This window comes from Fukomys damarensis, unplaced genomic scaffold, assembly GCF_012274545.1.
Source record: "Fukomys damarensis isolate Sample0158 unplaced genomic scaffold, DMR_v1.0_HiC HiC_scaffold_5, whole genome shotgun sequence".
NCBI classification, from domain to species: domain Eukaryota; kingdom Metazoa; phylum Chordata; class Mammalia; order Rodentia; family Bathyergidae; genus Fukomys; species Fukomys damarensis.
This window is the reverse complement of record NW_022900917.1, coordinates 43,553,790-43,577,760: the sequence shown is the minus strand read 5'-3', so window position 1 is coordinate 43,577,760 and position 23,971 is coordinate 43,553,790. Positions and strand designations below refer to the sequence as shown.

Genomic DNA, 23,971 nt, shown 5'->3' with positions numbered 1-23,971 from the left:
TGGCCTTCTTACAGTAGTTGTAATTAAAATAATTTCATTCCAACTAGTGCTTTCCCAAAAAGACGTTTAATTTCCATATAGCAGTATTATAGGTTAGTAGTTTTCCTCAAACCTTACTAAATTTTGTTTCATATCCATTAAGTCTTTCTTAAAGGTAACAGTAAAAAGTACGATTTCCTGGGCTGGGCATTTAGCTCAGTGGTTCCACCACGTACCTCGCAAGTGCAAGGTCCCAAGTTCGATCCCCAGTACGGTTACCTGTGCTTCTGTAGTCAGTGTCCCATAGTTTCCTTTGATTGATGTACCTGAATTCCTCTTGGTGCTGGTGCCATGGACAGAATTGATCACTTCCTTCCCCCAATCTGGCTCCTTCCTGGACCAGCTTTTCTGCCTCTAAAGGAATGGTGGTGTGATCTGAATAAAACAAACAATTCCGAACATAGTATTGTGAAGTAATGCAGAGCTGTAGTAATGTGGGCTACAGGTAAACTCTGTGCTACCTGCCATCCCCATGTCACCTGTTACCTGGTCATGTGCCTCTTGTCTTCTGTAGATGATGAAAGTTCACTGGTTGACCCCGATGACATCATGAAACATGATGATGGATCAAACTCTGTAGCAACTGAGCCATGGCTCCGCCCTGGCACCTCAGAAACACTGAAACGCTTCATGGCTGAACAGCTCACCCAGGAACAGCAGCAGGCTCCTGGAAAGCCAGGCACTTTCACTTGGCAGGGCCTGTCTACTGCACATGGTTAAAATAAATCTGCACCTGGACCCAGTAGTGCCTTTTAAGGTGAAAGGAATGACAAATCTGTGCCATTGGTATGTTTTATTTTGGGCCCCCACCTGAAATTATGTTCTGTGTATATAAAGTGTATTTTTCCATGATGATATATATTATATACATATATAAGAGGCCATGATTATTGATTTACATAACTGCATAGAATTATTTTTGCACAGTTTTGCCATAAATTAGGGTGGTAATAATGACCCTGGATTCAACTACCATATGTGCATTAATTTAAATTCTGCTTGTCATTAAGATACATAAAACACGTCTTAACAATGCTATAAAACCACAATTATCTGTTACTTGCACATTTGCCATTGTTATTTCTGTTCAAAAGAATTCATTTAGTAAATACATCTGTTACAGCTGTGACTATTCTAATTGTTATATAACGAGGGATTCAATGGGCTATTTTCATGTCATTTCTAGGTACTGATTTAGTAGAAATTAAGGGGGCTGTAATTATTTTATTCCCATGAGCCATATACTAAATGTTTTATCTTTCTGCCTCTTTCACTTTTATGCTGATGAAAGTATGTCACCTTATTAATTTATATGATTTAGCTACTTCCTGATAGAATAAATTTTATTTTTATTACCAATGTCAATTTCTTTTTCCTGGAATTTAGAAAACTTCTAGAGCTGAGAAAAGTAGGACCATCTATGGGTTAAGTGACAGATTGAAATACTTTCTTTGCTCCATGATCATGGACCCTTTGATGTTAGTTTTTCTAATCACTCAAGCATTATTTCTAAATAAGGAAAGGTTAATTCAAATTCTGGAAAATAATTCTTATTGGTTAGTCTCTTCAGCATACACATGACAGCTAGGCACTGTTTCTCCGACCTCTTCACGGACATAATAGCAGATAGGAGCAGAATTTGCCACAACTGTGAAATTTATGGTATTTCAAGTTTTGGCTACAGGTAAATTTTATACTCAGTTTTCTAATCTTACCCATTATTTGCTTTAGTATTAAAGACTTTTCTGTTACTGCCTGAAAGAAGAAAGCCTGTGTTTCCCCTACTCTTCACGGATAATAGCAGATAGGAGCAGAATTTGCCACAACTGTGAAATTTATGGTATTTCAAGTTTTGGCTACAGGTAAATTTTATACTCAGTTTTCTAATCTTACCCATTATTTGCTTTAGTATTAAAGACTTTTCTGTTACTGCCTGAAAGAAGAAAGCCTGTGTTTCCCCTAGAGAATCCTGATATTATAGCATTAATAAATTGCTAGGGTGTATAAATCAGACTGGATGATCAGATCACTGTAGCTCCCAGCCAGTAAGGCAGCAAACTTTTTTTTTTTTGGTATCGGGGATTGAACTCAGGTCCTTGTGCTTGCAAGGCAGGCAGCGGAACCACTGAGCTAAATCCCCAGCCCATGGACAGCAAAGTCTTAGCACTAGCTAGCATCCACCTGGGCTTCTACAGAGTGGTCTGTCACACAGGTCATTAATATGATGCGCAGATAATGCTTTGTTCAATAAATTACCTAAGAGAGACATGAAAGCACAAATTATACCTAACATAGTCCATTTTTTAAGTTATGGTACCATACAACTTGACTGACTCGTAGGATACACAGTGTATCACAATGCAAACTATCCCAAAGGGAGCTTCAGCATTTTCAGCTTTTAAATGACATATGGCCTTATTCTAGGTTATTAAAAAAAATGCAAACAAGTAATTATGACTATCCTGTGGTTAAGAAAGCAAGGCATGAGGTGTAACTAATGCCAGAAACTGGAACAAAGCATCAATCTTGCTTTACAGTTCTGGCTGCAAATGCCCTTTCTATAATCTGGCTTTTAATTTGAAAATAAAATAAGAATTGATGAAACATGGGGCTGTGGGTCACACAAGTTTTGATTGCATTGATGAAATAATTCAAAAACTTTATTGACCTATAACCTGATTAGAATATGCCAGATGAGAATCAGTATTTGTACAGAAAGTTGTACAGAATTTTTTTACATAGAAAACTTTACATCTGTACCATATACATTTTATCCATCTGAAAAATTTTCTACATCCACTGTTAATACAGAATGCTTGACAATCTTGTCATTTTAACCATCAGAGCACAATTCACAGTATGAATACATTTCCAGTAAATCTATTCTCCCCAAGCCATGCCAGATTTGTTATTTTAATATATTCAACATTAAATTCTGTACATAGAGAAAAATCTACATCAAGCCCCGCCACCCAAAAGAAAAGAAGTGACAGCAACCTAGATTCATTTGCAGTGATTCAAGTTTCAGTCCATGAAGGATCATTCTATTTTAATGGCTCATCTTGAAAAGCCCTAACTATATTACAGGTAGTTATTGTCAGTAGGGTATTTTCTTTTTTTTCTGCCCCATTATTGATCTTGACAAGTGTCAGCCACAACAGCTTCTGGGCATGTCAGACCCTCAAAATTACCACCCCTAAAAAGAGCAAAACTAAAAATCCCCACAAAATAAAGATAACCCAAATGTTTAGTGCATTTGACAAAATATTATGGGGGTTTAGCAAGAGGGTAAGAAAATAAAGAAAATAAAACAGTGCAGGAAAAACTATATAATGTTTAAGATTTTTATATTACAGACCTGCATCTCTGTACATTTTTCACAGAAAGATGATTACCATTATCTCAGATAAGCCTGAGTGTGCAAAAATTTTCAGAAGAATACCATAGTTGCTAAATATCTTTTAACATGAACAATAATTTCTTCTCCCCCCCTATTATAAACATTTTATCCTTCAAAATACAGCTCTCCTGAGTTGTACTTCTTACAGAAGTTCAATCTTTACATGTATAGTTCTTTGGAAAAAGTTTCACTCCCACACCTGCCAAAGATATGTGGCCTCTCCCTGCCCCCAGAGAAGAAGGAAGACCCACAACCACAAGCTGACACTGTGTATACAGGCTTTCTGCTCAACATGAGCCCAACTAGATACAAAGAATCCACCAGATTGCTAAAAGGGACTGGAGTGTTCCAAGATTGAGTTATAGGTGTAAGTATCTTTACCAGTAACCTTCAGGTACTGCCTTTTCAGAGAACAGTTTTTCAGGTCGGAAACCTTAGCTCCAGGGTTCCTTTAAAGAGCCAAAAGATGTAAACGCCAGCAGAATAATGTTAATTCCCATCACTGCTTGTTTATTCCAAGTTCCTGTTCAGGTGGTTGTGATATCTGAAAAACTACTCCGATTCGCAGAAAAAATCTTCTGAGGACAGCACGAAGTTCAGGAATCAAGTCAAATTGCATAATTTCACATAAGAGAGGGTAGTAGAATGACGCATGAGCTTTAAACTGAAAGGAAAATGAATTTCTCCATTAGCAGTGCTTGCATTGTAAACTAAGGAGCCCCAAACTGCCTTAGGAATCAGCACTTCAAGGCACACACAGATCACAGTAGAAGGCGGAATCTGAGCTAAGCAGTGACTACATGGATCACAGAACCGAAAGACAGAAGAATTTTAAAACTCAGTGCAAGCCCAGTTCATGTATCTATCACAGTTTTTAAAAAATATTTCCATTACATACCTGTAAAAACTTTTAGTAATTTAGCATTGTTTTTCCTAGGTGATAAGCAAAAGTAAGAGCCCGAGCAGAAATTAGAATTTTATAAGGGTCAATGGATGTGTATGTTTTATTTAATACATTAAATTGTAGGGGATATTCTACCTAATACTGCAATATGAAACACAGAAACATTCTCCAGGCAAAACTACACATTCCATTTTTAAGGTTCAGTTTATATTCTTGGACCGTATCTGCCTCAGTTACATCACCTCTAAATACTAGAATGCTGTTTTCTCTCCTGCACCCCACTGGATAAGGGAAGCAGTATGATAAGCTGTGGCAAGAAAGCAAGCAGTAAGGTAAAACACCCTCAGGTCTGGAGTTTTTTAAGCCTTAACTGGACCATTATTCATTGGAAACATGTCTAGTCATGGCACGTGACTTGGCATCAACACATGACAGCACCAAATGACCTCTGCTTCCACAGGGTTCCCTTTGCCATTAGGGCCTAAAGTTTCAAGTATCAGGCCACCAGAATAGGCATTTTTAAACTTCTTTGGGGGCTACAGCAAGGTCCATTTCCCTTTATGAAAGGTGAAGTTGCTATAACTTTTGAGTGAAATGTGGCAAAAATTTAGATGTACAGTCATGTAGTTGCATTTTTACCTTTATATTTGCTGGCTTAAAATTTTTAAGCACGTTCATAGCCTTTTCACTAGAAGTTCTGGTCACACGCAGTCACTATTCCAAAAGATGGCCACTGCTTAGGAAAATCAGCCCAGCAATCAGATATGACCTTGGACGGGGGTGTGTAGTGCAACGTCATGGGATGAGCTACAGAGATGTTTCCAACAAGGAGAATTTCAATGTCTCCAGGGACAGAATGGGCATTTTGAAGTTGGAAGAACCCAAAAGCTTGTCAGAGTTTCTTGAGGGTTTCTGATTCTTCTCCCACTTAATCCTCTTATAGATTTGCTGACTAGAGGGAGCAGCCTGAGGACACAAGTGGTCCTGCAACAGTAGCAGCCAAGCTGGGCTCAGAGGCAGTGGGCTTTGATGCCTTGACCTCACAACCCTAACAATGGGTGGCCTACAAGTTCAAGGCTGGGTAGGAAGCCTCATACTTACCCTATTATCACTGATCTTTAGAACTTTAGTTAGAAACAACAGCAGTAAGTTAGTCCAGGCTTCCCGATGACTTTCTGATGTTAGAGTAAGGAAGTAACTTAGTGCTTCACTACAGACACTGCAAAAAAAAAAAAAAAAAAAGGTTTACTTTTATGTATTTTCCAAACCTGCGGGTCCACGGGCTCACTGAGAAAGAAAACACGAAGATGGTAGGGATTATTAACTATTAATGACCTTGCAAGACCCTTATCTGTTTGTATTAACTGGAATGTCAACATTAGCATTTACATGTTTTTAAAATTAGAAAGAAAACCAAAACAAAGAAGCCACTGCAGTATCTCAGGAAACCCACATTTTCTTATTTTCTGTTTCAATGAATGTAAAGCCCAGTGTGATAGTACAAGCACAAGCCTGGTGTCAATGAACTGGGCTAAATGTTGGGTGGCTCTTTCCTTCACTGATTAGGCCTCAGTCCTTCTGGATCTGAACAGTCTTTGTCAATAAAATGGAAGAACGGAGACTAGGTGATTTCTTAAAATTCTAAAATGTATTTAACTGGTTTCTAAAATATTTTTTTAAAAAGGCAGGTGACACTATTCTTTGTATATAACATGTTTCATTCTTAGAGTAAGTTTAAATTTTAGTTGTCATGAAGTAAAACAGCATGAAAGAAAATAGCACTAGAAACTCCAAATATTTTTTTAAACTAAATGCAGGAAGGCAGGTGGGTGAATACTCACTTTTTCTTTAAAAATTGGCTATCTTACAGCATTAGAAAGACCAAAGAAACTATATCATTGTTTGAAGTTTCTAAATAACTACTGGGCATGATAGTGTATAACTGTAATACCTTCTGGAAGGCTGAGATAGGAGGATCACAATTCAATACCAGCCTGAGCAAGTTAGTGAGACCCTGTTTCAAAAAATGTCTAGTGATGCAGTTTATTGTGAAGGTCCTGAGTTTAACTCCCAGTACCAAAAAGCAAAAAAAGAAAAAAGCAAACTTCTTCCTTCACCCTGTATATCAGACCCAATATGTTCATGTTACTAACTGTACAAAGCACATTAACTTTATCCAGGCCTAGTGGTGTTCCTTTGAAATTCCACCTACTTCAGAGGCTGAAGTGGAAGATCACAGGATCACTTGTGCCCAGGAATTTGAGGCCAGTCTGGACAACGTAGCATGATGATACTATCTCAAAAAACTGATGAAGTAGGGGCTTCTAGGTCCCAAAGGCTCAGCTACCTGCTATTAACTCTTTCTGCACTGTACTATGCAGCTGCATGGATCAAAGGCAGAAATTACTTGAAAGTCTTACTTTAGAAGCCTCTGCTGGACCTCTTCCCAGGCACCAACCCGACTTTCATCCATGTACATCCGGAAAAGAATGCGCAGTCCACAGGCCAGGCTGCTCGTCTCCTGCTTCAGGAGGTTGGGCTTGGACTTGCCTTTGAAGCCTGCAGGACGGGCAAGTTTCCAGGATTAGACTGACAAGGCATTTTAAAATGAAAATGAAAGCCTTTTGGGGGACACATTTTGTATGTGTGTAGCCACTGGCACTGGCTGGCTACAAATTTAAGCTGCCCTGCGCCACACGTATCTGATATATTTTAACTTGAGGCCTGGGAAAGTGGAACCTCTCAAGTGAGTTACACCAAAAGCCTACAGACAATGCTGCTCTGCCTATGCCAGGGGTCCCATATGAATGAGGGTGGGTACTTGAAACTGCCAGAGGTATGAAGGGAGCAGTGCCTGTGGAAACAAGGAGCCCAATCACTTTTACACAAATGGTCTCAGTCGACTGGTACCAAAAGTAAGCAGTCTGTTCCAAAACTTAGGTTGTAAAAGGGAAAGGAAAAGCCATTCTAGATTAAAGACAATAAACAAACATAAAAGAACTACCACTCAAATATAGAATTTGATGTCATATAAACATCAGCTTTTTTTCCTCCATATTCTGCTGCCCTTCATTTTCCCAGTCCTATTTTGCACCTGCCACCGGATAACTGTTTCTTAAATAAAAATAATGTTTCTGTAATTTATATAGAGCTTACTTTTAAATTTGCCAACTAGTTTTAAAACAAACTTTGACAACCCAGTACATGCACTTCTATTCTGAATACTGTCAGGCATTCAAAAGTCATTCAAATATGTATGTCCGATTTCCTGTGCAGGAAGCTTCACATATATTTTTTTCTATTATGTTTATAAAAATGAAAAGACTGGGTAAACAAGAGGAAAGAACTAGTCACGTAGGTCAACAGGCAAACTAACAAGGAGGAACTGAAATCAGTTACCCCAGCTAGTTATTTGGCTTACTGTTGGCCAAAAAAAACTGACTGTTAGATTACATTATATCAATAGACCCGAAGTGCACAATCAATGCACTCTGATAAATGTACCCATCTGTAGTGCACCCATTCATAGCAAACAGTACGAGATGGCCAGAGCAGCTTACCTGCTTTCCACAAAGCAGTCCTCTGTTCGTTGTTGGAATTAAATGCTTTTGCAAATCTATGTGATTCTAATAAACAGTCCAGTAGTTTAAAAAGTTGTTGTGATGTCAGAAAACGGTACATTCCTTGGTCTTGAGTATCAACTCTAACATCAAAATCCACTGCATCTCTCTTTGGAAAACAAACCACCACAGAAGACACAAAGTCACCACAACTTTGGTAAATTTAAAAACCAATGCTCCCCCAAAGACCAGTTTTACAAGCAAGCCACAGACAATCTGCTGTAGCTTAACAGAAAGTAGGGAAGGTCTGCTCTCTGTTATTGTTACGTATTCTGGTCATCAAGTGCCCCTCCTGCAGCCCCAGGCACCTTCCTGAATCCCTGACTGAAAGCTTTGTCCTTCCAGGCCCTGCAGTCAGTGGCCACCCATACCCTCACGGTGTCTCAGCCTCTTTGGTTCTCCCTTTCTCTTTGGAGTTCCTGGACCATTTAATTATTATTATTTTTTTGCATGATCCCTCATCTCCACTTTTCAGTAACTGGTTGGCAGAACTCTGGCTACTTCATGACTACAGAAAATCAACAAGATGGAAGCAAGCAGAAGGGCTTCTCTTTAAACTCAGTGGGCTTGAGATTCCAGCATTCCTCCATTGTTTCCCTGTCCATGTTTCCTGATGGCTAGCTCATGCATTAAGTTCTCAACCTAAAGGATTCTTCCCAACTTCACATGATGGATGACTTTTTTCCCATCTCCATCAGAAGCCTGAAGAGATTTTCTACAAAACCCTACCCACAAATGTACTGAACTTTTTCCATCTGGATCGTATACCTTTTGTCTTCCCTTTCACTGACTGGGTGGTAGCCCCGGACAATGTCCATTCTGCATGAGATAATAGCCCTAACCACTTAGAAATACTGTTCTAGCAAGTGCCCCCAGCCTCCCTCCTGTTTTTTTCCTCTACTGGATATCTGTCACTGGTGAACCTATTGTCATTTTGCCAATTTGTAAAACAAAATAAGGCAAACCCCTTATTCTTCTCTAGTCATCATCCCCATTTTTTGGTATCTCCTTATGGCAACCTAGGACAGAGTTAACACAATTTACTCTCTCCAATTCCTCCCCTGTACGCATTATAACTATACTTTTATCTTTAGTATTAAAACTAAACATACTATCTTCCAAATTGTTATAGGACAGTTCTCACATTAAAGATGCAATATGCACGAACTATCCAGTGTATATGATCTCATCTTTAGGACATGTTCTTTTCCTTCCTTTTTATTTTTTGGTTTTTTGAAACAGGGTCTCACTATGTAGTTGAGACTGACCTGGAACTCACTAGGTAGCCCAGGCTGGTCTCGAACTCACAGTGATCCTCCTGCCTCAGCCTCCAGAGTGCTGGGATTATAGGTGTGTGCCACCATGCCTGGCTAGGACATTTTCTTTATTTGACTTCCAGGGCAACATTTTGCTCTTTCCTATGCTCATTCTGTCTCCACCAGGAGTTATATAGAAGGTGGCCACTAGGACCCAGTCCCTGACGGTCCTCTCTTCTGTGGCAGTACTATCTCAAGATGTAATCTAGTTTCACAGTTCAAAGTAACATCTAAGTGATGAAGCTCTGCACATGCACTCTCCAGCCTGACCTCTCTGCTGAAGCCCATGTTATTACAGCTAACTTTGTACTCAAACAGAAAAGAAATCCTCCCATCTCCCTACCTGGGCTGCAGCTAAGTTTTCCGCATCTTCCTTCTTACTTGTGGCTGGGAAGAACACGATGTTGTCGATGGTCTGAATGAGTTCCAGCTGCACAACACATTTAATCAACAGGGCAGCAAACAATTTTTGTTCTGGAAATTCTGTGAGGAAACCCCCCCCAATGCACATGCAAACAAAACATTATTTTGAATCCTTTATAATTTCTATGACATTACAATGCTAAGGTAACATTAATATGTATGAGGATAACCTGCACATAGCACACTGAGAAGGACGTAATGCTTCTGTAGATAGGTACTACTGGCTAAGAGTTTAATCAATATTTAGAAAAGTGTTTACAGTGAATATATGCAAGTTGACTACTACCAATTTTTAAATGAGATTCAGGTTATTCTTGAAGTAAATGTAATGAATAAAAAACTAAAACTTAAATAGCATTTGCTGTAAAAACCCAAGTTTAACTGTTGAAAATAGTATAAAAACCTGTACCAGTGATGGCGAACCTTTTAGAGTTTTCAATGATACAAACAGCCTGCGGTGGTACTCATGTCATAGGTTTGCCACCACTGCCCTATACCATAAGAAAACAACAGGAACCAGATCTACATGAGAAAAGAAGTGAGATAGTTAAGGATTTTATCAAACTTTGCAATTTTGTGGTTTAGCTTTGGGTGAGTTTTTATTTGGGCCTAGATTACTACTTGTTACTAAAATTACCTATTTTCAAATGGATTCAACAGCAAAGATGTTATAGCAAGTTATGCTAAACACATTACTATAAAAAGAATAAAAGTAACAAAAATGCTCCCCATTCTGTCTTCCTCTACTCGGTTGTATCAGCTACATTCCTCTATCCTGAATAAATATGCTCAACAGGGCAGTTCTGACACCCACCAGCCCGTAAGGACAACTTCAAAGAAGAATGTTTCACGACAAGAAAGAAAGAGCACTTGGCCGCAGAGCTGCTGTGAATGCTTGGCAGCAGACATGTGGCTTTGGTAGTGGGTGAGAGGGCCCAGATATCAAGGCTGCACTTAGATCATGGGATCTTAAGGGCAGGTTTCTAGAGCAGGTGGCTGCCCAGGAGTAGCTGGCCTGTTAAAGTCTTGGGACAATGACTCCAGCACTGGATGACTACATTTGCCCCACTTCTTTCTACTAGAAAAGGCATTTCATTACAAATGTCCTTTTCTGGACCAAGTTATGGAAGTTAAATTTATTCTGAGACTACCTTATCCTTTCTAGATAATTTTCAGCAAAGTGCTTCAAATGTCTTCTCTGTCATTCTTTACTATAGTCACAGCTGACACAGTAGATTCACTCACTCCTTTCAAGTCACAAAAATACCTCTGTCTCTGGGGCAGAGAATCCTAGTAGCATGTAGACTCCAGATGGAACTTAGTGGTAGACAGATGTCTAAAGAGATGTCATACTATTAGTTCCAATGTGAGTGACTTACATTAAGAGAACTTTCATCAGCATCCAGACATTCCAAGTGACTGAGCTTGGTAGACAAACAAGCCCTGTGACTAAACTAGGAAGTTGTGCCTCTCACACTTTCTGGTGCCCTTTACGCACTGCTGATGAACCTAACTACAATACCACTGGCAAAGACCAGCTGTATGGGGGACAAAATATATTCGGGCAAATTTTATTCATGACAAAGCTTGATAATGTCAAGGTTTTATTAGGCAACCATCTCACCAAGTCATCATAGGAGAGGGAGCAAAATTAAGATTTCAACTATGTGGGACTGTACATACCAAATCAAGACTAGATGGAGTGCTGGTGTTTTCTCAAAGTGTACGGAGAGAGTGAGGCAGGTAGCCTTCAGACAAGTGAAGTAAAGATACATTTCCTGCTAAGCCAGGTGAAAACTTTCTCATGTGTGATGATCAAATCAGACAAAGCTAAGTATATTTAGTTCAGTCTTGGAGCTAAAGGATAGAGAAGCCACTCTTGTCCTCACAGCATTTTCCAGTCAGACTGAAGCTGCAAAGGGTTTTTCTATGAGCCATTCTGTTCTCTAGAGAACAAGAATGAAAAAGGGGAAATGGATCACTCACCACACCTATCTCCCCTTTAAGGAGCTAGCAAGATATAGCAACTGAAGCTAGAGGCAGTTTCCAAGTGGGATACCAAAGACTGTTGTCTCTCAACCACAACTGTAAGCATTCAGGATTAATAAAAACTCCCCTGAAAAAAAAAATTAAATCAAAATGGATCAATGACCTAAATATAAGAGTTAAAACTCCTATTAAGCATAAAACTCTCAGGAGAAAACATTGGGGGAAATCTTCATGATCTTGAATCTACTAATGAAGTCTTAGTTGGCACCAAAAGCATGACCAATAAAAGATAAGTTAGAGCTCATCAAAATTAAAAACTTGTGTGCACCAGTGGATATTGTCAAGAAATTGAAAAGATGACCTAGAAAGGGGAGAAAACAAATATCTGCAAATAATATATCTAATAAGGGTTTAGTATATAGAATATGTGACAATTCAATAAAAAGACAAACTCAGTTAACAAAGGGCAAAGGAAATTTCTCCAAAGAGATACAAATGGCCAATGAACACATCAAATTATGCTGAACATGACTAATTACTATAGAAATGCAAATCAAAACCAAAACAAGGTACCACTTAATATCCACTAGGAAGGCTATCATTCAAAAATAAAAAGGGTGTTGGCAAAGATGTGGAAAAAATAACTGTTAGTAGAAATGTAGAATAGTACGACCACTGAAGAAAACAATTTGATCATTTCTCACAAAGCTAAACAGAATTACCATATAATTACCCAGTAATTACACTCCTACTTACATTTGCAAAATAACTGAAAATGGGTACTCAAACAATAATACTTGCATATGTTATGTTCATGGCAGCACTACTCATGACAAAGGTGGCACAAATTGAATGCCTATCAGCAGAAAAGTGCACAAATAAAATATGGCACACATACAATGAATTATTAGTAACAAAAAGAATGAATTACTGATCTATACTGCTATAAAGTGAATCTTAAAAACATTATGCCAAAAGAGGCCAGATACAAAAGGCTGTATGTATGGTTATATTTATATAAAATATATAGAATAGCTTATTCATAAACACAGAAAGCAAAATGGTGGGTGCCAGGGGCCGGGGAAAGGAAGAAGAAGGAGTGGCTGGTTATACAAACGGTTATGGGGTTTCCTTTGTGGGGTGATAAAATGCTCTGGAGCCAGGTGAGGTGTGCATGCCTGTAATCCCAGCACCTGGAAGACCGAGGCAGGAGCATTTCAGTGATTTCAAGGCCGGCCTGAACTAGTTAAGTAAGACCCTATCTCCAAAAATCCTAAAGAAAAAAATGTGTTGGAATTATAGCTGATGGTTATACAAGTACTCTGAAGGTACTAACTGCTACTCAATCATTTACTTTAAAATAGTGTTCTGTGAATTTAACTTTTTTTTTTTTTTTTTTTTTTTGGTATGGAGATTGAACTCAGGATCTTGTGCTTGCCGGGCAAGCATGGCACAGCTGAACTACACTGGTCAACTTTAATTTTTAAAGTGTTTGAAGCTATCTTGTTCTCTTCTATGGAGGCAGTAGTTTTTTTCCTAGGTGTTATTTTCTTTAAGCTAATGAAACTGAACCAGTTTTGTAAAAAAGGGATTCCATTTTTGGAAAAAAAACCCAAAAAACCAAAATGAGGACTAAAAATGGCTCGCTCAGGGCTCTCTCCGAGGATATGTGAGTGGGCAGCAATGTGGCAAGGCTTGCTCCTTCAGGGTGGGTTTCCTGCCTAGAGAGCAAGGCTCCCTCACTATGTCCCTCGCAGATGGGAAGAAGGCATACTGGCCCTACCTTTGCAGACAGAAACTGGGGCTGACGCAAAGGGGATGGAGTAGGAACACCCATGTGTTCAGCACAAACAGTAGCCAAATGCATCATGGAAAAGGCTGACATTGAAGGAGTTAGAGCATTACCTCTCAGGAGATGTTCAAGTTGGGGTAGACACAGTAAAGAGACGACTATACTATTGATTATAGCATATTCTTGTTAATAATAAAAGGAAAACCCAAAATGGTATTCCTTACCTACACAAAATACACCATTTTTATTTATAGAAACAACTCACTTGCAGTAGATTTAAGTTTGCTGACTTCTTCATTCACAGTAGAGAGGGAAACCAATGGTACTTGCTGTCTATTATCTGCAGATCTGGGTTGAAAAGAATCATGTATATCTACAGATTTCTGTGATATCGTATCCTAATAAAATAAAAAATTTATTGTTAAAAATTCATTTTTAAACATGTTGAAGGGATGAAAACATTTTCTATTATACTGTTCTAAAAAATCATAATCTCTATGAAAGTGATAACTTATACATTATCTAAATATGGAAAAGCTTTTTTTGACCCTCATGGAGCTAAGGCATGATATAATAGCAATAAAGTGTTAAGCTGTACTGCATGGAAAAAGTGGTCAGAAATACCCATGGGTATTCACAATACCTAGACAAAATACCTATTTGTCACCATTGGCGGTAAATGACAAGAGCTTTCTGTAGCTTCAGTCCAGGAAAGCTATGCAAGGAGTTTAGAGAAGGTTCTTCTGTCACCCAAGAAAGCAGGGATCACAGAGGTCAGTGTGAGAGTAACTGATTAGGTACGCAGTGTTATAAAGGAGAAGGGAGCAGTAGAGTCCACACACCCACATGAGCATCTGGGTCCACCATTATTAAAAAGCAGAATCTTAGCAAAATGATTCATCTCTTGAAGCTGGTCTGAAAACAGAAGACTCTCCCTGTAGATTAAGAATTAAATGCACTAGCGGAGAATCAGACAGTTAAGTGGCAGCTGACACTAGTGCTATGGCTCTAACTTTATTTTGTGATGATAATACAGCATAGTCAAAGAGAAGTGCCAACTCAGTTTCAGGAGGAACACACAGCTCCTATTATTTTGAATGAGCTCAGATAGAAGTAACTTTTCCTGGTTTCATGAAACAAAGACAGGTCTATGTTCCCAGAAATAGTGATAAATCAAACTGATATTTTAACTGAAATTTTAAGCTTATGATCTTTCATTTCCAGTTTTGGATAAAATACGGAAACAGGTACCATACCTGGTCCAAAAAACCGTTGGACCAAATATAAAAAATTTAAAAACAACAAAGTACTGTACACGTCTAAAGCCATATTATTTTAATACATTTTGTGTTTAACACAGAGGAGTCTGAGTAAAATCTGTGTGGCTCCAAAATTTATCTGACCATGATAGCTTAATACACTTTTAAAATAAAAAGTTACACATAAAGAATGCTTATAGCAAAAGTTCAAAACATTATAATCCTTCAGGGAAATGTTCATTATTCCAAAGTCAGTGTGAAAAGAAGTGTCAATTTTTAACTTAGCTGGGTGTGGTGGTGCACACCTGTAATCTCAGCACTTGAGAGGCTGAGGCAGGGAGGATCACTGCAAGTTTGAGACCAGCCTGGGCTACACAGTTAATTCCAGGGAAGTCTGAACTACATATTGAGACCCTGTCTCAAAAAAAAAAAAAAAAAAAAAAAAAATTAACAGAAATTTTGATGTATTTTAAAGGAGATGTCAGAATTTAAAATGTATTGTTTTACTATAGCTAAAAAGAAGCACTGGTTTGTAAACTTTTTGGCCCCTGGCCCTTTTGAGCATCTCCCCAAAAAATCATTACATATAAGATCTAGGTCATAACATTGAGACATTAAACATTTATCTTTGTATTAGAGGGATTTAAAAATACTAGATGTATTACTTTCTCAATTTTTCTGACTAGCCAATGTAAACAAGGACACTTTTTGGTAATCTTTGTCTTTTCAGACGAGCTCTGCATCAGAAACAGTATGTCCCCATCTTTCCCTTAGAAAAAGACTGTCTAGGGAAATGCAAATCAAAACTCTATCTCACTGCAGTCAGAATATCTACCTATCATTAAGAACACAAAGAAATAACAGAGGAGAGGATGTGGGCAGAAAAAGAAACCCTTTCACAACTGTGAAAATAAGTAGAGAGGTTCCTCAAAAAAACCAAAAAATAGACCTACCATTTGATCCAGCCTTACCTCTCCTTGGTGTATAACTGAAACAATTACAGTCAGCATACTACAGGGATCCCTGCATAACCATATTTATTACTGCACAATTCCCAATAGCCAAAATATGGAACTATCCAAGGTGCCCATCACCAGATGAATGGAGTAAGAAAATATGCTATGTGTGTGTATGTATGAATGAATTATTCAGCCACAAGAACAAAATTGTCATTTGCAACAAAACGGATCTCAAGATAATCATGTTGAAATAAACCAGACTAAGAAATACAAATACAAATAATAGGGATTATGTGGAATCTAAACAAAATGACAAGAAAGTAGAAGAGAGGATATTATTACACAAGAGGAACAGAATGGGGCGAGTTTAACTGTGAGTAATGGGGGGATGAATATGAGCAAAATATATTATATATACTGAACCCCTTCAAATGTGAAACTAGGGGGGAGGCCAGGACAAGGTTAAGTGATGGGGGAACAGATCAATGTCTGCTAAATACATGTATGAATCTGCCAAAATTAAACCTATTAATCTGTATAACAAATTTTTAAAAAGGATTGTCTAGTGAGAAAAAGCTCCTATAAAAGAAATCTGTGTACTGACAGATGTGGAGATGTACTTCTATATTTTTGAGATAGTGTCTCAATGCATAGTTCAGGCTGGCCTTTAACTCACTATGTAGTGTAGGCTGGGCTTGAGCTTCGAAAATTCTCCTGCCTCAGCCTCTCCAGTGCTGGGATTGAACTTGTGAAACACCACACTTGGCTCATATGCAGGTATTTTCTAGATAGTCTAAACACAAAAAGTATCCAAAAATATTTCAAGATAAAAAAATGACAAAATAATAAATGCACAGAAACATATATATTACATATTAATACTAGAATTGGGGCTGGGGTGGGGAGGCTGTATAAAAAGGGACTAGTAGTTCTACAGTGTTTAAATATAGACACTTTTACAGTGATAGGGTATTTGGGAATGGCAATGAAAACGACACCGCAATTTATTGGCAAAATCTAAGTAGTATAGAGATGAGAAAGACAAAGAAATCAGGGTTAAAGATAAGTTGGTTAACTAAAAGTGGAAGAAGCAGTAAAGACAGCTGAGGAAAGCAGAAGGTGAGCCATGGTGCTGAGTGCTCAGAGAGACTGAGCCTGACACTAAGAGCCACCCTGTGCTTGTCAGCACTCTGGATCCAGGACCAGGCAGTCAGTGCTGCCTTTACCCAAATTGTTTAGTTTTCACCGTAAGCTTTCTCTACACAGAGGATAAGGTGCTTGCTGAAGGGCACAGAACTGGCCAGCAGAGCCAGCATTTCATTTGGGCAGACAGCAAACCCCAAATTGCAAACTCTGCCCTGCACAGCTGTGGGAGTAAATCACAAAGACATCCGTGCTTATTCTGGGCTTGTAATAGAATGTCTTAAGAAGTAGTAGAGTCTGTGATGAATGACAGCTTCAGCAGCTCAGAATCACAGAGTAAGGCAGGTCTCATAAACCAGATGTAAAAAGAAATTCAGAATGCTATTTTTTTTGTGTGATATGTACGTTTAAACTTGACAATTAGGAAATTTAAAAGTTGTACGGGGAAAATCAAGTCCATGCATATTACTTTGTTACTTACAATCTCTTGGGTTTAAAATTCCAGGACATTATTAAAAAGTAGTACAAATTTGAATAAGGCCTAAGATAAGGTATTGTTTTAATGACAATTTTCTAGTTGCTAGTTACTAAAGTTATATAAGACCCCCCCAAAGAAATACTATAAAAATTTAGGGATTAAAAGACATGCTATTTGCACATTATTAAAAAAAAATTTTTTTTTTCAGTACTGGGGATCAAACTCAGGACCTTGTGTTTGCAAGACAGGTGTGGTACCACTGAGCTAAATCCCCAGCCCTACACATTATTTTCAAAGACTTAGAAACCTCTATAGAGGGGGAAGGGAATGACACAAAACAAGAGAGAAGGAAGGAATAATAAAGTAAATGAAAAATGGTAACAGAAACTTGGTGTAACGAATGGTTAGTTTTATGGCAACTTGGCCAGGACACAGTACAAAGTCCTTATACTTAAGACAAAGGACTAACAATTCAATTCAGGTAAATGCTAACCTAGGTGGTGGTGTGAAGGCGTTTCATATATACGGTTATTATCCACTGTCAGTTGATTTAATTAAGAGATTGTTCTTCTTTTTTCTTTTTATTGAGTTTATTGGTACAATCTAGGTATACAATACAGTTACAATCACCACGGGGATCTTGCACCTTTACATGACAGGTCTTGGTTCTAATTTTTTCCTTGTCACTGCCCTCTCTTCACCCCCTTCTCCCCTCCCCATTTACAAACTCTTTATTTCCATTTTTTCATTTTCTCATACTTTCTTTTCGCTTGTTCCTTTTCCCCTACCCTTCCCACTTTCCCTACACCTTTAACCCTTTTCTTCCTATTTCACACTATTAATTATCCCATTAGGATCTTGTGTACTATTATAGTTTTTCACACCAGAGAGACTATTCGGTATTTACACATGTGTGAGTGACTTATTTATTTCACTTAAGAGATTATTCTTAATAGATAATCTGACAGGGCCTCACTGGAAAAAGCATAACTGCTGTTTTCCCGCAGAAGAAGAAAGCCCATCTGTGGACTGCAGTTTCAGCTCCTGAGTTACCAGCATGCTGGCCTGCTCTACAAATTTCAAATATGCCAACCCCCACAAGCACTTATGCCAATTCCTTGAATATCTTATGTACATCTTATTTTTTTATAGAAGTGGTTTTGGAATTGGGTAAAGAAAATGCTGGAAGAGTTTTGAGGAATACAACAGAAGCAGAGACAACGGTGAAGATATAAATGGTCATTAAATGCAATTCTGGTGAGGACTCGGAAGTGAAATGCATATTGTCTTAAGAGAATATACAGTAAAAAACAGGGTATTGATAGAAATATGAATACTAATAGATGCTTTTGGTGAGGTATCACAAAGAAATCAAGAATATGTCATTAGATACCAAAGAAAAGGTGATCCTTATTATGAAGGGGCAGAAAACTGCTGAACTGTGCTGTTCTGTTGGGTGGAAGCAGAATTTATGTGATCAATCAAGTTGGCTAAGTGATATGTAGCTAAGGAGATTTCTAAGCAACGTTAACAGTGTAGCCTGACTTTTTGCTGCTTATAGTAAAAAGCAACAAGGAAGAGATAAACTGAGAAAAGAACTGGCAGTAAAATTAGGAAAGTCAATGTTAAAGCTAAAAAATGATAAGATTTTGATAAATGCTATGGTTGGACAACTTTTCACTGAAGAGATTAAATATGTGACCAGGATGGGGATTTAGCTCAGCAGTTTGGTGGCCTGCCCTGCAAGCGCAAGGACCCGAGTTCAATCCCTGGTACCAAAAAAAAAAAAAAAAAAAAAAAAAAAAAAAAAAAAAAAAAAAAAAAATGTGACTAATTGAAAAGAAGCCTTATAAAAGAAATTGAGCATTTCATCAGAAACCATAAACCAAGTAAGATTAATCCAGAAAAGATCTATGAATAACACTAGTTTAAAGGCATGGATCCCTGTAACAAACACAGGAGACTCACAATGATTTTGAGATTATACCAATGCAATTAAAGCCAGCCTAGTTGAAAAGTGACAGAAACTGGACAAAATAAAGGAAAGTTGTCAGACTTTGAGGATTACAAGCAGGATGTGTTCTGGCAGAACTACTTGGCTTTTATATGGGCTAAGTAAAAGAAGAGAAGGATGGCTTAAAAGGCAGAGCTGCAGACCCAGAGAGAGCAGCCCTGGTCCCAGAAGGTAGAACATCAAGCCACTGAGCATTACTGTCAGGATTCAAAATTTAATGGAATTTGTTTTGCTGGGTTTTGAACTTGATTAGGATTGGTCACTTTTTTTTTTTCTCCTTCCTCACCCACAATTACATTTTGTAACAAATAATGTTTTTTAAGGTTTATAGGTCCACAGATGGAGATTAGTTTTGTCCCAGCATAGATCATACTCAATACCTAATCCATTTGTGATGTAGATGACTGAAATGAGAGTTAAGGCTTTTAATATGATGATATTTAAATGACATTTTGGACTGTGCTGATGCTATACTAAGTTAAGATATTTGGCAATCTTAGGATGGAGTGAATATCTTTTGCCCATGATAGAAGCATGAAACTTTATTTGCCAAGAGCAGACTACGGTAGCCTGAATACTGGCCCCCAAAACATATGGGGAAGTTGTAAATCCTGGTCCCTGTCTATGTTACTTTACTTGGAAATCAAGACTTTAAAAAAAAATTTAATTTAAGAATTTCAAGATCATCCTGGATTTAGGGCATGCCCTAAATAACTAACATTCTCATAAAAGAGATAAGAGAGAGAGATGTGACACATAAGCAGATGGGAAGGTTATGCTCAGATGAAAGCAGAGATGAGAGTAACGCATGGACAACAAGAAGCCAAATGCTCCCAACAGCCATCACAAGATGAAAGACAAAGGCTATTTTCTGAGCATTTTCAGAGGGATCATAATGGCCCTGCCTACTACTTAATTTTGAAGCTTTTGTTTTGAGAACTTCAGCCACCAGCCAGACATGGCAGGACATATAGTTCCAACTACCTGGGTGGCTGAAGCATAAAGACCGGAAGTTTGAGGCCAGCCTGGAAACCCAGTGAGACTATTCTCAAGGTTTTTTTTAAAAAAAGGGCTTGGGATATAGCTCAGTGCTCCCTGGGTTCAATCCCCAGCACTGCAAGCAAGCCTGCAAGCAAACAAACAACAAAAGCCACAGAACTGCAGCCACCCAGTTTGAGATAATTTGTTATAGCAGCCAAAGGAAGCAATGCACTGCGTAAAAGGTATACTGGAATCTCTTGTACTACTTTTGCCACTTTTCTGTAAAGATGAAATCATGTTAAAATAAAAAATTTAATTTAATAATATCTTCAGTAAAAGTCCCTAGGTAATCTACCGCCTGCCATTCACAAATGAAATCATTTTACTCTATGTCCTGTATTAAAGAGAAATTTTTAAATACCTCCTACATGACTCTGTGAAATTTACCATAAAAAAAAGTAGCATGAGAATTTTGAGTTGGTTTTGCTGCTAGTTTGAATGTTTGTGTTTCTCTGAAATTCACGTTGAAATGTGATCTCAACAAACAGTATTAAGAGGTAGGGTATTTAGAAGATGACGAGGCCATGAGGATGCTATCCCAGTGGATAGGATCAGTGTCTTATGGGGTAGAGGAAACTAGCCAGGTCATTTTATGCCTGTCTGCCTTCTACTACATGAGGATGCAACAACAAAGCACCATCTTGGAAGCACACAGCAGTCCTTGTCACATACCACCTGCAGATAGGTACCTTGATCTTCAGCTTCCCAGTCTCCAGCACTGAGAAAATTATTTCTATTATTTATAATTTACCTAGCTTCAGGTATTTTACAGCAGTAAGAACTACAAATTACAAACTTACAAGAACTTGATTCAATGGGAAAATTACTTATCATAATTTAAAATATGCTTTATTTTACTTACCAACTGTTTTTCACTCACAGGAGATGGGGGTAGGGGAATTATTTCTTCTGAAGTAGGACGCCAGGTCAGGAGCCTTTAAGATACCAAAATCACTAGTTACCAGATATGCCATATCCCATATCCAACATATTTTGAAATAGTCACAAAAGGTCACCAGACTGTATGTTGACTATATATACTTCACCTTTCACTACCGCTAAAAGCAATTTGCTGAAAAAAAAAATCTAGTAAAAAGTTTAAGATATGTGCTTCTAGAACACAGTAAAGAAACATTTTCTATAGTAATATTTTGGTTCATGAACTTAACTCTTTCCACAATTCTGGTTGAAAGCCAAAATGGATGAGAACCTAATCAAATTTCTCCATAAGGTTGAACTTCACCAATGAATTTGATTTGGTTCTTATTCAATTTGTTTGCCACTAGAATCATGGAAACAATTAAGTTCATTAACCAAGGGACCACTATGATTAGAAGGATAATCTTGTCATTAGTTTTACAGTAAAATACACTTTCTGAAAAATTTCCAAAACTTTAAACCTTTTTCTAAGCTTTCATGTTTTCAAAAGATTAAAAAAAAGTTTTGAGTTAAAAATATTCACAAAATTAAAAAAATCAATTCATAACTCTTTAGATTCTATTTTTTTTTGTTTGTTTTGCACTACTGGGGATTGAACTCAGGACCTTGTGCTTGCAAGGCAGGTAGGGTGCCACTGAGCTAAATCCCAGAACCCTTCTTCAGATTCTAAACAGGTATAAAAATATGTAAAGCAACATTTAGCCCCACAGAGAAATTAACCTGCCACCCTGGGCCAAGTTGTTTCTGAGAAGCAGAAGCTCTGGGGCAACGGGGCAGATAGACACCACATAGATCATTCCAGTTCAATATGAAATGTGTAGTGATATTCAAGTACTTTCTATCACAGACATCACCTAGAAAGAGATGTTTACTAGATGATAATTAAGTTTACATGTATTGTCCCATGTGTGTAACTCATTAAAACAAATACAGATTTTATAAAAAAATGAATGCTTGGCCTAGTTGGTTTTGGGAAGATTTCATAAGGATAACTGGATACCTGGGAGGCAAGAATTCAGTCTTTGACATAAGGGTCATAGATAAACTCTGACATATGTGTGTTATTTGTTAGTTATAATGCCCTGACATCAGAAAATGTAAGAATCTGTAAATAGATCAAAGAGATAGCTGTTGTGCCCTTTCAGTGTAGAGACTTTTTCTAAGGGTATATTGCTTCTGGTTGACTTCCATTGTGTGTGTGTGTGTGCGTGCACGCGCATGCACATGGTAAGGGAAACTGAACCCACGGCTTCATATATAATACTTCTAAGCTATATTCCCAGCCCTTTTTTATTTTGTTTTGAAACAAGGTCTCACTAAATTGTCCATGATACTCTTGAACTTGTGATCCTGCCTCAGCCTGGGATTACTCAGTATATGCCACCATGTCTGGGTCCTATTTATTATTGATGATTCTTGTTAGGCAACATTTAACTCATATCAAAAAAAGGCATTGCCTGTCTTGCAATCACAAGGTCCTGAGTTCAATCCCTGGTACCAAAAAAAGAAAGAAAGAAAGAAAGAGTTTATGAAGCTTAAAAATCTGGACTAATTAATTTTCACATATGGTTTAATGTTAGCATACACCCACGTGTCTACTTACTAAGATGTTTCAAGAACGAGTCAATCTGTAGAGTTAAAATTATGGGTATTAGACAAAACTATGTAGAGATCATCCATCCCCAGGGTTGATCTAAGCAGTAATTTCCAGTCTGTCCTACCAATAATTCAAATGCAATCAGAGTCATTTAGACAAACTATCTCTTAATTTCTCCAATATGAAAAATGTATATAATATAAAAAAGTATAAAGTTATAAAAATCTTACGCATGTGGGATTGTGGTTTTGAAGATATCCAGTGTGCAGTTACAAGTTTTATCCCAGATTTCTAGGGTAAATTTTTCACCATTCAGAATAACAACATTCTCTAAGCAATTTGTACCAGATCGTGCTAACTGCTCATTGTCTAGAAAAGAAAAGAGCAATTTAGTGATATATTACAGTCACACTTTGTGTCACATAGCTAGTAGAGACCTACCTTGCTGCACACACCAGTAGAGCTGGGCAAAAATATCATCCAAAAGCACATCACTGAGTACTTCTAAATATTGGGTAAATACATCACAGATCGCATAAAGTGCATGATTACAAGTTGTTGTCATCCATTCAGCTTTCTGGGGGAAAAGAAAGTCATTAAATTAAGATCATACCATTCATCAATTACAACAATTGAAAGAGAAATGCATTTGAACATTTAAAACATTAAGACTGTGTTCCTTTGAGAGTACTTTCTATAGAACAGTGTATTCACCAACTTAATATTTGATGTTGATTTAGCTATTTTCTGTACTATTTGACTGTCAAAAAAAAACTACAGCACCTTCATATTAACACTGTGATTTTTGAAACAATATTATGAATAATAACAGCTGACTTTGCTTTAGATATGACAGAACAAGGAAATATGAAGACAAATTTAAATCTTACTCAAGTGGGATTAGCACAAATTTGAAAAAAAAATGACTCTTCAAATATGGTTATTTCAAAACACTGTTAAGAAAGGTTAAATAAAATAAGTATAAGTAATTTCATTTTTTTTCAAACACATAAAGGACAATCGCAGAACTCTGCATTTAATTATGCTAGATAGACAAA

At 37.6% G+C, this 23,971-nt stretch overlaps 2 protein-coding genes across 12 annotated transcripts in view; one reads left to right on the top strand and one right to left on the bottom strand.

Annotated features, from left to right (window-relative positions):
* The window catches only part of Cspp1 (centrosome and spindle pole associated protein 1), a 135,391-nt gene extending 133,943 nt beyond the window's left edge, over nt 1–1,448 (top strand). For all 7 annotated transcript variants that reach the window (XM_010611467.3, XM_033760626.1, XM_010611468.3 and 4 more), the window contains one exon: nt 554–1,448. In XM_010611467.3, the coding sequence (XP_010609769.1) occupies nt 554–759 (206 nt within the window). In that variant the 3' untranslated portion in view covers nt 760–1,448. The remainder of the gene's footprint in view (nt 1–553) is intronic.
* A 1,704-nt stretch (nt 1,449–3,152) lies between these two features.
* Nucleotides 3,153–23,971, bottom strand: part of Arfgef1 (ADP ribosylation factor guanine nucleotide exchange factor 1) — a 116,213-nt gene continuing 95,394 nt past the window's right edge. For 3 of the 5 annotated variants that reach the window (XM_010611473.3, XM_033760616.1, XM_010611474.3), the window contains 9 exons: nt 23,355–23,490; nt 23,144–23,282; nt 21,240–21,312; nt 13,749–13,881; nt 9,623–9,762; nt 7,904–8,072; nt 6,764–6,902; nt 5,445–5,562; nt 3,153–4,103 (listed from right to left, as the gene is read on the bottom strand). In XM_010611473.3, coding sequence (XP_010609775.1) covers nt 3,939–4,103; nt 5,445–5,562; nt 6,764–6,902; nt 7,904–8,072; nt 9,623–9,762; nt 13,749–13,881; nt 21,240–21,312; nt 23,144–23,282; nt 23,355–23,490 — 1,212 coding nt within the window. In that variant the 3' untranslated portion in view covers nt 3,153–3,938. Of the gene's footprint in view, nt 4,104–5,444; nt 5,563–6,763; nt 6,903–7,903; nt 8,073–9,622; nt 9,763–10,442; nt 12,885–13,748; nt 13,882–21,239; nt 21,313–23,143; nt 23,283–23,354; nt 23,491–23,971 lie in introns of those variants that run through there. The other 2 variants (XM_010611476.2, XM_010611475.2) reach the window with 2 other exon arrangements.